At 31.0% G+C, this 16060-nt stretch overlaps 1 protein-coding gene across 3 annotated transcripts in view; it reads right to left on the reverse strand.

The window, feature by feature from the left end:
- Positions 1 to 16060, reverse strand: part of LOC118202968 (uncharacterized) — a 113896-nt gene that overhangs the window by 36068 nt on the left and 61768 nt on the right. Inside the window, exons 10-17 of one of the 3 annotated variants that reach the window (XM_085818260.1) lie at positions 11532 to 11648; positions 10448 to 10560; positions 8088 to 8237; positions 6917 to 7066; positions 5746 to 5895; positions 3704 to 3853; positions 2533 to 2682; positions 501 to 650 (exon numbers count right to left, since the gene is read on the reverse strand). In XM_085818260.1, coding sequence (XP_085674386.1) covers positions 501 to 650; positions 2533 to 2682; positions 3704 to 3853; positions 5746 to 5895; positions 6917 to 7066; positions 8088 to 8237; positions 10448 to 10560; positions 11532 to 11648 — 1130 coding nt within the window. The remainder of the gene's footprint in view (positions 1 to 500; positions 651 to 2532; positions 2683 to 3703; positions 3854 to 5745; positions 5896 to 6916; positions 7067 to 8087; positions 8238 to 10447; positions 10561 to 11531; positions 11649 to 16060) is intronic. The other 2 variants (XM_085818261.1, XM_085818262.1) reach the window with 2 other exon arrangements.

Below are 16060 nucleotides of genomic sequence, written 5' to 3' on the forward strand. Positions count from 1 at the left end.
CTCATTTGTACTGACTCTTTGAAATTATTAGATTTGCTAGGTCTGAGATAATGCTTTGCATCAACAGAAGATTAACATCCTTGGGATCCAACTCCTAAAGTAATGCTACGTAGAAAGGCATTAAACTTCTGTAGCTGTCTGTAATAATAACTGATTGATTTCAAAGAACAAACATAAACTTAATAACAAGCACTCAAAAGTGCTAAGATTCAGTAAGGTACTAATTTCTACATGTTTTGCTTACTTTAGGCAGGCATTTCCAAGGGTGGCATTATAATCTTTAACTAGTGTTGTATATTAGCAAAAATGATTCCAATCCCAAAGCACTGATATTTAAAGAACATTTTCAAAAAATATAAAACTGATTTTTAAATATAAACTGGAGAAATTTAACTGGAATCACATATTATTTATTACCCCTAGCTTAAGTGCATATATTTGCATAATTTCCCTATTATTTTATTTCAGAAAGAATAATCAAGACACAATCAAATCCTTACCTATGAACTTCCTCTTCTTTATTGCATCAGAATTTGTTTGTACATTTGTCTCAGCCACACAGTCTTGAACAGCATCCTTATCTTCAGTTTCAATTTCTTGTTTTATCAGAAGAGAAGCATTTAGAGTATTTGAAAGATCATTTTTTGAACCTAAATTAAAAAAGCTGAAGTTATTAGGTTTATTTTCATCTACATTTTCTTTGTTAAGTTTTCTTTCGTAATGCCTGGTGGAGGGAACGGGGGGGGGACTAAGCATACCTTTAAACTTTACAAATTTTAACCTGTTATTCCTTACTATTCAAGCATTTTCTTTTCCTTTACAGTATTTTGAAAATTTATTATTTTTTATTCTTAGGTAATAAATTACTCATTTTAAACCCAAAATTAGAAATGATATAAAATTTTACATTTTACGAATGTCTCTTTAATTATACCTTAATAATACCTATTGAGGAAGAATGTTTTTTTGAAGGATTTGATGCCATTCACAAATACAAAAATTGCTACATTTTGATCATCTGCATCCTCAATGAAAAATCACCAAAAACTAATCCTGAGTAAAGCAGTACGTCAACAAAACATGAACACCAAAAGTAACCATTCCAAGGATGTAAAGTTTGTGCAATTCTCTGATTCTTTTTAAGCAAAATAAATTGTGGTCTGTTTGGGAAAAACGACACCACAGGGAAAAAAATTCTAAAAAAAGGCAAATGCTTTACCCATGTTTCTTGGTTTTCAATTTCATTAATTTAATGCCTATGTATAGAATTCCTAATGTGCCAAAAATCACAGTCATTATTTGTGCAATAGCTTGGCAAAGAATTAGAAGACCGCAGGTTCACAAATGCATTCCAATATAGTAGGAAATTAGTTTTGACTTTTTCGTTATGGTGAAGATAATGTAAAATAACTACAAAATGTGTACAACACATGTCAAAAAAAAACTACAATGTTGGGGAATATCGGCTAATTCTGCAACATGTGAAATCTGTTCTTTTAATAGACACGTTAAAGAAATTGGATGTCTGAAGAATTAATAAAAGGGTTCATTTTAAAACTTCTCCGTTTGGTAATCACTGTAAGATTAAGTCTGGACAATAAGTCAACTGACGTTCTTCACAGAGCTAGAGTTTACATATAAGGTAGGCAGGTTCGAATCAATAGTGTTTAATATGCATAATTAAGTACACCTGGGGATTCAACAACTTTAAATTTAGTAGTCGCAAGGCTAAATCTAAAGTAGATTTAGTCATTGTGAGGCTGCAAGCTGAAGAAATGCCAGCCAGCCTGATGGAAGGATGTAGATATCTCATATGTGCATACTAAGCTATGATAAATCCAATAATTAGAATAGAGGAAAGAAAGCACTGAAGTATGTTTCTGGAAAGGATACAAAGAAAAATCCAACTTTATACAGAAGAAATAAACTTTTGCTTAATTCAGGATTTAAAATAATAATGATACTGTGACAATTATTTCTCTTAATAAATGAAGTATCTCATTTGTACTGACTCCTTGGAATTATTAGACTGTAAGGTCTGTAATAATCCTTTGCATCAACAGATGATTAACATCCAAGAATCGAGCTCCTAAAGTAAGGCTACATAAAAAGACATTAAGCTTCTTCATGTGCCTGTAATAATAATCGATCGATTTCCAGGCAAAAAGAGAAACTTAATAACAAGCCCAAAGTGCTAAGATTCAGTAGGGTACAAATTTCTGTATATTTTGATTACACAGACATTGCCAAGGTTACCATCGCACTCTAACTAAAGCTAAATTTTTGTTTACAAGCAAAAATAATTCCATTCCCAAAGGAATCCTAAGCATACATGTAGTGAAGTTCCATAAAATAGAAACAGTGATATTTAATAAACATTTTCAAATAACACAAAACATAGATTTGAAAATACAAACTAGAGAAATTTAACTGCAATCATAGGTTATTATCTCTAACTTAAGTGCATATTTGACATAATTTCTATATTATTTTATTCCTGAAAGAATAATCAAGACACAATCAAATCCTTACCTATGAACTTCCTCTTCTTTATTGCATCAGAATTTGTTTGTACATTTGTCTCAGCTACACAGTCTCGAACAGCATCCTCATCTTCAGTTTCAATTTCTTGTTTTATCAGAAGAGAAGCATTTAGAGTATTTGCCGGATCATTTTTTGAACCTAAATTAAAAAAGCTGAAGTTATTAGATTTATTTTCATCTGCATTTTCTTTGTTAAGTTTTCTTTCGTAATGCCTGGTATAGGGATGGGAAAGAAAAACTAAGCATACTTTCAAACTTTACAAATTTTGACCAGTTATTCTTCCCAATTCAAGCATTTTCTTTTCCTTTACAGTATCTTGGAAATTTATTATTTTTTATTCTTAGGTAATAAATTCCTTATTTTAAACCCAAAATCAGAATAGCTGGAAATCGAAATGGGATTGTCTTTTAGTGAAAGGTCTGAATGAATTTTACAACTGGTGATAGGATGTACTAAGCATCTTGGGGTCCAATATTTCATACATGCAATTCAAGCTATGATAAATCCAACAATTAGAAAAGATGAAAGAAAACAATGAAGTAAGTTTCTAAAAGGACTACGAAGAAAAATACTTTACACAGAGGGAGCAATGTTTCAGTTTATTCAGGATTTAAAAGAAGAATAATAAGTATCTCATTCGTACTGACTCTTTGAAATTATTAGATTGCTAGGTTTGAGATAATGCTTCGCATCAACAGAAGATTAAAATTCTTGGAATCCAACTCCTAAAGTAATGCTATGTAAAAAGGCATTAAGCTTCTGTAGCTGTCTGTAATAATAACTGATTGATTTCAAGGAACAAATATAATAACAAACCCTCAAAAGTGCTAAGATTCAGTAGGGTACAAATTTCTACATGTTTTGCTTACTTTAGGCAGGCATTTCCAAGGGTGGCATTATAGTCTTTAACTAGATTTGTATATTAGCAAAAATGATTCCATTTCCGAAGAAATTTTAACCATAAATGTAGAAAAGTCCCATAAAATAAAAACATTGATATTTAAAGAACATTTTCAAATAACACAAAACAGATTTTAAAATATAAACTAAAGAAATTTAACTGAAATCACAGATTACCCCTAGCTTAAGTGCATATTTTCCATAATTTCCCTATTATTTTATTTCAGAAAGAATAAGCAAGTCACAATCAAATCCTTACCTACGAACTTCCTCTTCTTTATTGCATCAGAATTTGTTTGTACATTTGTCTCAGCCACACAGTCTTGAACAGCATCCTCATCTTCAGTTTCAATTTCTTGTTTTATCAGAAGAGAAGCATTTAGAGTATTTGAAAGATCATTTTTTGAACCTAAATTAAAAAAGCTGAAGTTATTAGGTTTATTTTCATCTACATATTCTTTGTTAAGTTTTCTTTCGTAATGCCTGGTGGAGGGAACGGGGGGGGGGGGGGGGGGGACTAAGCATACCTTTAAACTTTACAAATTTTAACCTGTTATTCCTTACTATTCAAGCATTTTCTTTTTCTTTACAGTATTTTGAAAATTTATTATTTTTTATTCTTAGGTAATAAATTACTCATTTTAAACCCAAAATTAGAAATGATATAAAATTTTACATTTTACGAATGTCTCTTTAATTATACCTTAATAATACCTATTGAGGAAGAATGTTTTTTTGAAGGATTTGATGCTATTCACAAATACAAAAATTGCTACATTTTGATCATCTGCATCCTCAATGAAAAATCACCAAAAACTAATCCTGAGTAAAGCAGTACGTCAACAAAACATGAACACCAAAAGTAACCATTCCAAGGATGTAAAGTTTGTGCAATTCTCTGATTCTTTTTAAGCAAAATAAATTGTGGTCTGTTTGGGAAAAACGACACCACAGGGAAAAAAATTCTAAAAAAAGGCAAATGCTTTACCCATGTTTCTTGGTTTTCAATTTTATTAATTTAATGCCTATGTATAGAATTCCTAATGTGCCAAAAATCACAGTCATTATTTGTGCAATAGCTTGGCAAAGAATTAGAAGACCGCAGGTTCACAAATGCATTCCAATATAGTAGGAAATTAGTTTTGACTTTTTCGTTATGGTGAAGATAATGTAAAATAACTACAAAATGTGTACAACACATGTCAAAAAAAAACTACAACGTTGGGGAATATCGGCTAATTCTGCAACATGTGAAATCTGTTCTTTTAATAGACACGTTAAAGAAATTGGATGTCTGAAGAATTAATAAAAGGGTTCATTTTAAAACTTCTCCGTTTGGTAATCACTGTAAGATTAAGTCTGGACAATAAGTCAACTGACGTTCTTCACAGAGCTAGAGTTTACATATAAGGTAGGCAGGTTCGAATCAATAGTGTTTAATATGCATAATTAAGTACACCTGGGGATTCAACAACTTTAAATTTAGTAGTCGCAAGGCTAAATCTAAAGTAGATTTAGTCATTGTGAGGCTGCAAGCTGAAGAAATGCCAGCCAGCCTGATGGAAGGATGTAGATATCTCATATGTGCATACTAAGCTATGATAAATCCAATAATTAGAATAGAGGAAAGAAAGCACTGAAGTATGTTTCTGGAAAGGATACAAAGAAAAATCCAACTTTATACAGAAGAAATAAACTTTTGCTTAATTCAGGATTTAAAATAATAATGATACTGTGACAATTATTTCTCTTAATAAATGAAGTATCTCATTTGTACTGACTCCTTGGAATTATTAGACTGTAAGGTCTGTAATAATCCTTTGCATCAACAGATGATTAACATCCAATAATCGAGCTCCTAAAGTAATGCTACATAAAAAGACATTAAGCTTCTTCATGTGCCTGTAATAATAATCGATCGATTTCCAGGCAAAAAGAGAAACTTAATAACAAGCCCAAAGTGCTAAGATTCAGTAGGGTACAAATTTCTGTATATTTTGATTACACAGACATTGCCAAGGTTACCATCGCACTCTAACTAAAGCTAAATTTTTGTTTACAAGCAAAAATAATTCCATTCCCAAAGGAATCCTAAGCATACATGTAGTGAAGTTCCATAAAATAGAAACAGTGATATTTAATAAACATTTTCAAATAACACAAAACATAGATTTGAAAATACAAACTAGAGAAATTTAACTGCAATCATAGGTTATTATCTCTAACTTAAGTGCATATTTGACATAATTTCCATATTATTTTATTCCTGAAAGAATAATCAAGACACAATCAAATCCTTACCTATGAACTTCCTCTTCTTTATTGCATCAGAATTTGTTTGTACATTTGTCTCAGCTACACAGTCTCGAACAGCATCCTCATCTTCAGTTTCAATTTCTTGTTTTATCAGAAGAGAAGCATTTAGAGTATTTGCCGGATCATTTTTTGAACCTAAATTAAAAAAGCTGAAGTTATTAGATTTATTTTCATCTGCATTTTCTTTGTTAAGTTTTCTTTCGTAATGCCTGGTGGAGGGATGGGAAAGAAAAACTAAGCATACTTTCAAACTTTACAAATTTTGACCAGTTATTCTTCCCAATTCAAGCATTTTCTTTTCCTTTACAGTATCTTGGAAATTTATTATTTTTTATTCTTAGGTAATAAATTCCTTATTTTAAACCCAAAATCAGAATAGCTGGAAATCGAAACGGGATTGTCTTTTAGTGAAAGGTCTGAATGAGTTTTACAACTGGTGATAGGATGTACTAAGCATCTTGGGGTCCAATATTTCATACATGCAATTCAAGCTATGATAAATCCAACAATTAGAAAAAATAAAAGAAAACAATGAAGTAAGTTTCTAAAAGGACTACGAAGAAAAATACTTTACACAGAGGGAGCAATGTTTCAGTTTATTCAGGATTTAAAATAAGAATAATAAGTATCTCATTTGTACTGACTCTTTGAAATTATTAGATTGCTAGGTTTGAGATAATGTTTCGCATCAACAGAAGATTAAAATTCTTGGAATCCAACTCCTAAAGTAATGCTATGTAAAAAGGCATTAAGCTTCTGTAGCTGTCTGTAATAATAACTGATTGATTTCAAGGAACAAATATAATAACAAACCCTCAAAAGTGCTAAGATTCAGTAGGGTACAAATTTCTACATGTTTTGCTTACTTTAGGCAGGCATTTCCAAGGGTGGCATTATAGTCTTTAACTAGTTTTGTATATTAGCAAAAATGATTCCATTTCCGAAGAAATTCTAACCATAAATGTAGAAAAGTCCCATAAAATAAAAACATTGACATTTAAAGAACATTTTCAAATAACACAAAACAGATTTTAAAATATAAACTAAAGAAATTTAACTGAAATCACAGATTACCCCTAGCTTAAGTGCATATTTTCCATAATTTCCCTATTATTTTATTTCAGAAAGAATAAGCAAGACACAATCAAATCCTTACCTATGAACTTCCTCTTCTTTATTGCATCAGAATTTGTTTGTACATTTGTCTCAGCTACACAGTCTCGAACAGCATCCTCATCTTCAGTTTCAATTTCTTGTTTTATCAGAAGAGAAGCATTTAGAGTATTTGCCGGATCATTTTTTGAACCTAAATTAAAAAAGCTGAAGTTATTAGATTTATTTTCATCTGCATTTTCTTTGTTAAGTTTTCTTTCGTAATGCCTGGTATAGGGATGGGAAAGAAAAACTAAGCATACTTTCAAACTTTACAAATTTTGACCAGTTATTCTTCCCAATTCAAGCATTTTCTTTTCCTTTACAGTATCTTGGAAATTTATTATTTTTTATTCTTAGGTAATAAATTCCTTATTTTAAACCCAAAATCAGAATAGCTGGAAATCGAAATGGGATTGTCTTTTAGTGAAAGGTCTGAATGAATTTTACAACTGGTGATAGGATGTACTAAGCATCTTGGGGTCCAATATTTCATACATGCAATTCAAGCTATGATAAATCCAACAATTAGAAAAGATGAAAGAAAACAATGAAGTAAGTTTCTAAAAGGACTACGAAGAAAAATACTTTACACAGAGGGAGCAATGTTTCAGTTTATTCAGGATTTAAAAGAAGAATAATAAGTATCTCATTCGTACTGACTCTTTGAAATTATTAGATTGCTAGGTTTGAGATAATGTTTCGCATCAACAGAAGATTAAAATTCTTGGAATCCAACTCCTAAAGTAATGCTATGTAAAAAGGCATTAAGCTTCTGTAGCTGTCTGTAATAATAACTGATTGATTTCAAGGAACAAATATAATAACAAACCCTCAAAAGTGCTAAGATTCAGTAGGGTACAAATTTCTACATGTTTTGCTTACTTTAGGCAGGCATTTCCAAGGGTGGCATTATAGTCTTTAACTAGATTTGTATATTAGCAAAAATGATTCCATTTCCGAAGAAATTCTAACCATAAATGTAGAAAAGTCCCATAAAATAAAAACATTGATATTTAAAGAACATTTTCAAATAACACAAAACAGATTTTAAAATATAAACTAAAGAAATTTAACTGAAATCACAGATTACCCATAGCTTAAGTGCATATTTTCCATAATTTCCCTATTATTTTATTTCAGAAAGAATAAGCAAGTCACAATCAAATCCTTACCTATGAACTTCCTCTTCTTTATTGCATCAGAATTTGTTTGTACATTTGTCTCAGCCAAACAGTCTTGAACAGCATCCTCATCTTCAGTTTCAATTTCTTGTTTTATCAGAAGAGAAGCATTTAGAGTATTTGCCAGATCATTTTTTGAACCTAAATTTAAAAAAAAGCTCAAGTTATTATTTATTGTTATCTGCATTCTGTTTGTTAATTTTTCTTTTGTGAAACCTTGCAGACTGAAGGAAACACGACAATGCATACATTCAAAATTCACAAATTTTGAGCAGTTATTCATTACGATTTGAGGATTTTTTTTCCCCTTACAGTAACTAAAAAAAGTATTATTTTTTATTATTAGATAAAATTAGATCATTTGATACCAATTACTAATAGAAAAATTAGGTGTTTTCTGTTTTGTTTGAAAATTCACCAAAAATTATTCCTGAGGGAAAGCAGTATGTCACAGAAGGATGGACACCAACGAATAATTTCAAGGACTTCAAGTTTGTGCAACTGTCTGATATATTTTTTAAGCAAAAAGAAATTGCACTCTATATGTGGTAAACCACACCAAAGTAAAGTATGTCTAAAAAAAGGCAAGTGTTTTATTACCAATGTTTCATGGTTTTTAATTTTATTGAGCTAATACTTTTATATACGAGGTGAATCTGAACAAGGGTGCAAAACTTTACAGTGTGACTGAACACAGCTATATGAGCAATATTCATTGTACAATGTATAGTCGTAACACAAACAGTGAGAAATTAAAAGGTAGTTTGTCACTGAAACATTTAATGAATTAACACAAGAATGAGAGGAGATATTTTAGAAAATATTTCATGAACAGGAATATAATTGGTGCACGTGTGCAAAGGAATTGCTCAAAAGATCTTCTGCAGGCTGTAATGCAGACACTTGTGCAATGGGAACTGAAGTACATTTGCGAAGACACCAAGCATTTCCCGAGTATGGCTGGCAACAACAGAGAACCTGACAACTAGATCCATGTTTGTTTCAATGGGGTATTCATAGATTAGGCTTTTCATATGGCCCCACAGGATAAAGTCTAAACATGAGAAACCTGGTGAAATGACGTCCTGGAAATTTCATGGTTTGCATAACCAGCCACCGTCTCAGCAATCTACGGTAGGAAATGGCACTGGGTGCGAAGACTGACCCTTTTTATACCATTTACAATGCCACATAGCAGTTCACTGTTTGTGTTCCACCCAGCTTTATATGATGAATATTGCTTGTATAGCTGTGTTCTATCACCATGTAAAGTTTTGCCCCCTTGTTCACATTCACCCTGTAGAATTCACTGTTTGCGTTCCGCCCAGATTTTTTCAATGAATATTGCTTGTATAGCTGCGTTTTATCACCCTGTAAAGTTTTGCCCCCTTGTTCAGATTCACCATGTAGAATTCTTAATGTGACATCATTTTGAAAATCAGTTTCAACTTTTGTGCAGTAGCTTTGCAAAAAATTAGTAGAAAGCCTGTTTGCAAATACTCTCCAAAATAGATGAAAATTAGTTTCTTACTTTTTGATAAAGGTGAAGATAATCGTAAGTAACTGCAAAATTTTTCCTCTACATAATACTCTGGCATGATAAATAAGTAACTATAAATATGTATGCAACTTGAATGATTTTCCAGTTGAAAACACAGAACTTGCATAGGATCTTTAACTTGTCATGCCTGATATATTTTAAAAAATGCAGAATCAGCTATTTGTCTGCAATATAAATTTACATGAAGCTAGCAAATGCAATATGAATTCAGGTAGGGAAAATTTAGCATTACATATTTTTAGAGATGCACTGAAAAGGTCAGTATGATATTTGTTTGTCCTTGTCTGATATGCAAGCTTTACAGTTATTGTGCATTAAATTGTCCCCAAGTTCCTGCATTAACAAAATGCATACATTCCTGAGTTTGAGATTTGCATTATGCAGAGTTCTTACTACATTCCAGTGAGTCAAGGAATTAATTTTAAGGCCTGCACTAGGCAGATCAAGATCCAGGCACCTAAATGGCATAATAGCTATTATTAATATAATTGATGACTACCCTGAAGATCAGTAAGAAGTTTTTACACTACTAAAAGAATTGGGCTTTAAATGTATCCAAATGTAAATTTGTGGCCAAAGAATTTTCTTACTTGGGGTACAAAATATCACATTAAGTACTGATACAGATGACTCCAAGAAAGTCACAATAAAAATTTGACTGACTGTGGTAAAGAAATTAGTGTTGGATATGGATATTGTCAAAACTCTCATTTTACACACAGAGGGATGGGGGTGAACCTTTCATAATTCTGTAATTGGTAAGTAAAACTACAACTAAGATCATAATTACCATTATATTTTGAAGTCTCAGGTTTAATTGTCTTCCAAGGAACAGCCACTGATTCTTCTTCACTTTCTGATGTAACATCAGAGCTTTCTTCCTTGTCTTCTCCAAGCTCATACCTATAAAATGAAATGAATAATACACAGTTTAATATGTATATCAGCTAACAAAAATAAATAAATAAACAAACAAATGAAATTTAAAAAATAAAAACTTACTTATTAAAAATTTCTAACTGCAAGAAGTACTTTTGCTATCACTCAAAATACACTTCATTGAATTTAATATAAAATAAAATGACAGGAAAATGATTACAATTATTTAAGTTACTTTTTCTCTTGCATTCATTACATTAAAAACTAAAAATATATAATTAATTTATTCTGCACTGTAATAGATGAAGACACACATATTTAATGGATTAATTTTATGCAGTTATGCAATGAAGCAAAAGCATTTAAAAGCGATTGCCTCTAAAGTTACAGCACATCATTTCTATCCAGCATGCTGATATTCTGGAAAATCTGGGCAGTCGAAAGAGAAAAAAAAAAAAACCACTTTCAGCAGTGGTTTTTAAATATCTGTAAGACATTAAATATAAAGTAACAAACAATACTTTGCATATAATATGTTAAATAATTTTAAATGTAAAACATTTTAATAGTATTTAAAATAAATATTACACGAGGAAATATGCGAGAGTATGAATCATTGAAGCATAACACAAAGATTGAGGAAAGAATGATTGGATGGAAAAAATATGTAATTATTGTGGTTGGTAAATCATGTATGGTAAGTTGGCTTTAATATCTGGACTATGCTGTAATATCTTAAATGCATTAATTAAGTTTAAATGAAAGTTTCAGCTGAAAGGTGATAAATACATTGCTCGATTACAATAAATATAGGATGATTCATGTAAATAATGCTTTTGGAGAGCCTACTCAACATTAGCACATGAAAATTTGTTCTAAAACCAAAAGTCAAAGGAAAAGAAAGAATTCCTTACCACCCATAAGGTAGTTTTAAGTAATTCAAAAGGCACTTTACAAAAATGTTAACCTTTTAATTGATTTTCTGCTATACTTACTTTTCCCAAGGTAAGAGAGCTTTTTTCTTATAGCAATCTAATATCCACTTCTTGCTTACAATTTTCCCACCTGCCCTCTGGACTTGGACATATTTAGGAGTATTTACAAATGCACATCTAGAAAAGTAATAATACATGTTTAAATATAGCCTGTTGTTTCCACTATGGATTCAATTAGACTGTACTGCTTAATTACATAAAAGTATACAAAAGACTTTCTATGGAACTTAAGTTAGTACTGTATTGCAGAGAAAATCATAAAAAATGCATGGTACACCCAAAGCCCATGGCCTGTTTGTGAGAATTAAATTTACCACAGTTTAGTAATATAATCTACAAGTCTCCAACAAATGACAGATGAACTAAAGCATTGATGACATAGCTATTGTTTGGCATAAAATATCCCAGTTTGAAAGGATTATTACAAAATAGTAATGTAGTAGTACTAATATCCTTCAGCATATATGTGGCTCTGGACTATGTATCCTTCTTTACAGTGATTAATTAACAAAATGACAATAATTTAGTTTAATTTCTGTTCCCAGCACAAAGTTTACGTGAATTAATGGTAAATTCAACAATATCCTATTGAAGTATATTATTCATTGCAAAATATATTTCTTAATGCTTTTACTGTCAAGAATTGCCAATTTCCACTCCGACTCGATAAACTACTGAATGCAAAAAGTCAAATTCTTAAATTTATCTTATTTTAATATTAATTGAGTCTACAAATTGCACATAATAATTTAAAATCAATCTTACAGTATCTGCTTAAATAAGGACATACTAAGAGGCAATTCTCATATATATATGAGGAAAAGCTTTTTCTTGTTAAAAAAAGCCTTTATTTCAAATTTATTCCCTAGATCTTAATAACTAGGTATAATTATTAGATTACTATAAATGTTTTTTTAATTAAACACAAAAGTATCTTTAAGGTGTTTATTGTTTTTTCATTAACATTAAAAGATGCTATTGTGAAATGACAATGCATAAAAAATTTCTTCCATCTTAAATTTAGTATGTAAACTTATTATTATATATTATTATTTAACTGAAATGCTCAAGACAACATACATTACAAGACAACTCTCCATGCCAAAATGTCATGAACAAAATAGGTATATAATATCCTATATTTAGCAAACCACAAACATTTTAACAATATTTCTTTGATATCTATCATTTGGAATTAAAGTAAAGTTTTAAAGATAAAATTCTTTAACAACAAATGGATAAAAACTTCTGTATACAGTTCTAAATATAGTTCAAATAATAATACACTTTTTTAATATTTCATTGTTTAGATTACTTTAACCCCTTCGTGCCGACTGTCACGTATATGTGCCAACAACGAACACACTTATCTACCGGCCGACACGCAGGCGTGCCAGAGCATTGTTGCGTTTTCTACCAACTGTCACGTATTTGTGCCAGTACCTTGGAACGTTTTTCAAACTATAATTCTGCCACAAGATGGCACTGTATGTCCATATGGTTTCAGATACATGTACATTAGAGCTTCTACTCAAAATGAGAGAAGCATGACTCACATACACGTGTTTTTGATTATATAAACAAACGGGGAACTAAATGTTTCCGAATGGCGTGATTTATGATGTCTCTTTAAATCGCACTTATTTCGCACGTGGTTTATTGTAAGTAGAAGTTTTATATGTGCTAAAGCATTGAGTATTTCCGTTTACAGTTCAGTTTTTAGAAAAATTAGATCTTGTTAGATGTGAATTCTTTCTGTTTTTACCGTTGCAATGTCGAAGCGTCGAAAATGTTTAAAAAATGTTTAAAAAAAAATATGATTCAACAAAATTTTTTAAAATTTTCATGCTGTAAGTTTTATGCAACTCATTAACAAATATCAACACTTAAAAGAAATTAGAAGTATGTAACAAAAACTAAAAACAAGGACTAGATAACGTTAAAAAATGCAGCTAACAATTTTCAATGTTTTTGATAATGATTCAGTGTTTTTCACTGAATCATTATCAAAAATTCAGATTTCAGGATTTTTCACCGATATACTAAAACAATAGAATTATTTTCATATCAAGTATATACTATCATAATATAAGTTAATGATATGAATTATACCATACAACCAATTATGTGAAAAAAATCATGTACAAATCAGATAATAAGCATTTAAATATTGCCCTTTAATCCTTTAAATCTCATTTCAACTTAAATAACATGTCACTGGATTCTCATACTGAGCAAGTCAGGAGTTAAAAACAATCAATCCTCTACTCACTTTGAGACTGCCGCCTGATGCAGTAGTAGTCAACCCGATTCCTACTGTCCACTGGGCGTTCCAGCTTTCATAGTGGGCAGTAGTGGGGACAACCAAACAGTACAGGGATTACATAATAATTGACTAACTTTCGACCAGTCAAGATCAGTCAGCCGTCACTCTGTTACAGGGCATTTATATTGGGACTCCACCCAACCTCTTTTGCAACCATCTGGCCCTCACCCACCTGACGAATGCCAGAAGACAAGAAGAAGGTCTCGCACATCGAATCAGAAAAGCACACAGCCTTCCAAAAATCGCAACCATGCAACAGACTTCAAGCACATAAGTTTTGTTCATGTGATGTAAGTGAAGCTAAATCATTACATAATAGAAACAAAAGTCAGTATGTAGTTACATTTCCGACAGAAAGCACGTGCTTACAGCTTCAAGCAAAATATTATGAAATATCGTGAGCGCATGTCTTAAAAAAGGAAATACACACATGGCTATTCGCCAGAGTATCTGAAGATTCATTTCATAGAATCTGTTGCAAATAAACATCCAATGTGCTTCGTATGCCATTAAACATTATCTAATGAAGCTAAGTCGATTGTGAGAACATCTTTCTACAAAACATCCAGATGACAAGAACAAGCTCAGTGAATATTTTCAGGAAATATATAAAAAATTTCAAAATCTTTCAGCTATCATTGCATCATTTAAGAAACAGCATACAACGAACAAAGATGGATTAATTGCCCCTTATGATATTTCACAATTATTTGCAAAAAGTGGTAAAAGCTATAATATTGGAGAAACTGAAATAGTACCCTCTATAAAAGAATTTATCTCAGCAGTAATGCATCAGTATAACTCAAACTTTAAAAACATTGCCTAGTATAGTAAAGTGACAAATTGATGAAATGGCAGCTAAGTGTTGAAAACAAACTTATAAATATTCTCCAGAATTCTCCATTTTCCATGCAACTGGAAAAATCTACCATAGCAGATAATGACGCCTTTGTTGATGGCATATGTACACTGTTTTGATGAAAACAATATATTATGAGAAGAAATGCTATTCATAATAAATCTCATCAATCACAGATACAACAGGATTACCTATATTTAATACTGTGAGAACATACTTTACATAAAATATTAATGCTGCATGTGCTACTGATGGTGCTAGTACCATCAATGATAGGTCACAATTGTGGATTTGTTGTTTATTTGAAGCATGACAAATGTTTATGTATGCAATGCCAAATGTTTTACATATTCATTGTGTGGTGCAAAGACAACTTCTTGCAGGAAAACATCCAAGTACGAATTCCCATTCATCATTAACTATAATAATTCGAGCTGTACACAAGATCAAATCCAACAAAAAGAATGATAGAATGTTTTGGCAACTTTTCTAGGACAATAATGAAGATTTTATTAAGTTACTTTTGCCTTTTTATTAAGTTCGTGGCTGTCACAGGGTACATCTTTGGCTAGATTTGGAGCATTTTATGATAGTATCATACAATTTTTTTAAAACTAATAATAAGATCAATCTGCATCAACAGTTAAAGAGAGTAAAGAATGATGCATTTTTCTTGGCAGGTATTTTCAGAAGGTTTAACAATGTCAATTTGTCACTTCAAAAAGCTAATAAAACACTTATATGTTGCCAAAGTATTGTGCTATTATTTATTGATAAACTTGAACTACTTCGTCATAATCTATTGAAGACAGAATTTCATCAGTTTCCTCAATTTTCATCTACAAAAGATGATGTAACTCCAGAGTATATTGACAGATTCAGTAGCCACCTCAACAAACTTAAATCTGACACATAAAAAATGATTTGAAGATATTTTGATGCTGAAGGTGTATGATTGGGTGAAAATCCTTTTATCTCAAATACTGAAGAGGCTAATACAATTTGCTAAGAAGAATTGTTAGAAATTACATAGATATGAAAAAAAGGGGGTAGATATGAAAACCTATGGCAAAATGAAAAAATGCCGGTCTTCTATCACAATATCTGGAAAATGGTATTCAGTTTATTGATCCCTTTCCACATCATATCTTGTGAAATCAAGATTTATTTCTGTTAATCCTATTATAACACAAGAAAGAAACCACCTGAATATTTCCAATTATTTGTTCTTCGTGAAAATTGAACAATATTCAATATTTAGTTTCTCAGCATGAGACCCAGGGATCCCACTAATAACTCAGCTAATATAATTTCTATGCATGTAAAGTATAAATAAAAAAATAG

This window comes from Stegodyphus dumicola, chromosome 6, assembly GCF_044657685.1.
Source record: "Stegodyphus dumicola isolate Sdum_Otavi_A_Nest chromosome 6, ASM4465768v1".
Lineage (NCBI taxonomy): Eukaryota > Metazoa > Arthropoda > Arachnida > Araneae > Eresidae > Stegodyphus > Stegodyphus dumicola.